This window comes from Pollachius pollachius, assembly GCF_949987615.1.
Source record: "Pollachius pollachius genome assembly, chromosome: 8".
Lineage (NCBI taxonomy): Eukaryota > Metazoa > Chordata > Actinopteri > Gadiformes > Gadidae > Pollachius > Pollachius pollachius.
This window is the reverse complement of record NC_136941.1, coordinates 3883900-3886399: the sequence shown is the minus strand read 5'-3', so window position 1 is coordinate 3886399 and position 2500 is coordinate 3883900. Positions and strand designations below refer to the sequence as shown.

At 52.4% G+C, this 2500-nt stretch overlaps 1 protein-coding gene across 1 annotated transcript in view; it reads left to right on the top strand.

Annotated features, from left to right (window-relative positions):
• The window catches only part of lama5 (laminin, alpha 5), a gene marked incomplete at its 5' end in the record, with an annotated part of 65962 nt that overhangs the window by 52666 nt on the left and 10796 nt on the right, over positions 1–2500 (top strand). Inside the window, 4 exon segments of the mRNA XM_079742301.1 lie at positions 248–390; positions 617–796; positions 1271–1410; positions 2029–2188. Coding sequence (XP_079598427.1) covers positions 248–390; positions 617–796; positions 1271–1410; positions 2029–2188 — 623 coding nt within the window.

Here is a 2500-nt window from a genome sequence, read left to right as displayed (position 1 = left end):
TGTGTGTGCGTTGGGGGTAGTAGGGTTAGATGTGTGTGTCAGATGGTGTACAGTTATACAAATGCGATATGCTATCCTGGTCTACTTAGAGTGCAGCATTATCCCTCGTCTGGGTTCTCACATTTAACCGCGCAGCTTAACTCTCTGCATTCGTACGAACTGATTCAGCCCCAGTAGCACCTTCACACTGAGCGGATCTGCATGTGTCCCAGAACATCTTGGTCACTCTCTCCTCCTCCCCCTCCAGTGAGCATGATCAGTGAGACCTTCCCCCTGCTGCTGAAGAAGCTGGACAAGCTGCAGAACCACTCGGCCCAGATGCCCAACATCTCGGAGAACATCAGCAGGATCCGAAAACTGATAGAGCAGGCCCGCAAAGCAGCCAGCAAGGTAATACACACACGCAATACACACAAACACACACTCACACACATTATACACACACACACACACACACACAAAATAAAATATTGTTCTTCGACATATATAAGCTTTCCCTGAAATGATACAGAATTCCGTAATTGACTCCCCTCTTCCCTCTCTCTCCTCCTCCCCCCTCCTCCCTCTCTCTCCCCATCCCGCCCCCCCTCCCCCCCCCCCCCCCCCCCCTCTCCAGGTGAGCGTACCTGTGAAGTTCAACGGCACGGCCGGTGTGCAGGTACGTAACCCTGGGAACCTTGCGGACCTGGCAGCCTACACCTCCCTCAAGTTCTTCATCACGCTGCCGGAGGGGGCTCGCAACCGTCGCCAGGGAGACGCCACCAAACAGTTCGTCTTCTACCTGGGGAACAAGGATGTAAGCCCCGCCCACACAGCCCACACGCCAATCAAACCCTGGCAGAATGTATACTGTGAACTTTACTTTAAATATGCGATTTTCTGTGGTATTTGTAGCCCAGTAACAGCAGTCATTTCATTATTTGTAGTCCATTAACAACGGTGTGTCCTTGTATATGTAGTCCAGTAATATCTGTCATTTTACTATTTGTAGTCCATTAAAAGTGCTTCCTGGTATTTGTAGTCCGGCAGCAGCAGCCGTTTCAGAATTTGTAGTCCAGTAACGTCCGTCATTTTACTATTTGTAGTCCATTAACAAGTGCTCTCTGGTACTTGTAGTCCAGTAACTGCAGTCCAGTAACAGCAGTCCTTTTAGTATTTGGGGTCCATTAACAAGTGCTCTCTGGTACTTGTAGTCCAGTAACTGTAGTCCAGTAACAGCAGTCCTTTTAGTATTTGGGGTCCATTAACAAGTGCTCTCTGGTACTTGTAGTCCAGTAAGGAGTTCCTGGGCATGGCGCTGGAGGGCAAACGGCTGCGCTGGTACTTCAACGTGGGCGGAGAGACGGCCGACGTCCTGATGCAGGAGGAAGTCAAGTCAGACGGCACCTTCAACAACGTGGTGCTGGAGAGGTGAGACACACACACACACACACACACACACACGGAGACAAACGCGCCCACACACACACACACACACACACACACACAAACACACGGAGACACACACAAACACACACACATACATTGAGACACACGCGCAAACACACACTCACATGGAGACACACACACACACATGGAGACACACTTGGAGACTCACGCGCGCACACAAACACACACACACACACACACACGGAGACACAAACAGACAAACAAATGGAGACACACACACGCACACATGGAGACACACACACACACACATGGAGACACATACACAAATACAGACATGGAGACGCACACTCACACACATGGAGACACACACACACACACATGGAGACAGACACATACTCACACATGGAGACACACACACACAGACACACACACACACACACACAAACATGAAGACACACATGGAGACACACGCGCACACACACTCAAACATGAAGACACACACACAGATCCTGAGTTGTACCGACCTTCAGTTTGGTCTGGGGTTTGACCTCTCTGCCCAGAGGTTGTGGGTCTCACCCTGTGTGTGTGCGCGTGTGTGTGTGTGTGTGTGTGTGTGTGCGCGCGTGTGTGTGTGTCCAGGATCCTGCAGTACGGGGGGATGTCCATGTCCAGTGAGAAGAGCGACGGGGGACAGCAGGTGGCCAAGGCCCGCGTGGAGGCCGGGGGCGACATGGGGCTGCTCAACCTGCTGACCACCGACACCGTCTTCTACGTGGGGGGGTACCCCCCCGCCTTCAAGGTACCGGCAGGGGGCTGAGCAGGGTCTGGGTGCAGGGGGGGGGGGGTCTGAGGCTGGAGTTCAACACCGCGTTCACACTGTACACGTCCGTCGACGGATCTCATTGACTTTGCATGGGACGCTCCTGAAATGCATTGTGGGTCTCCGTCCGTATCATCCGCTCCGTCTCTCGCGTCCAAAAGTTGAGAAGAATCTAACTTTTTCGGCCAATCGGATCCCGGTTTGCAAATGTACGCAAATACACTGTCCAATATTATGGCCTTTGTAATACGACCCGGGAAGACACGTGGACGCGTCGAAAAGCCCCCATCC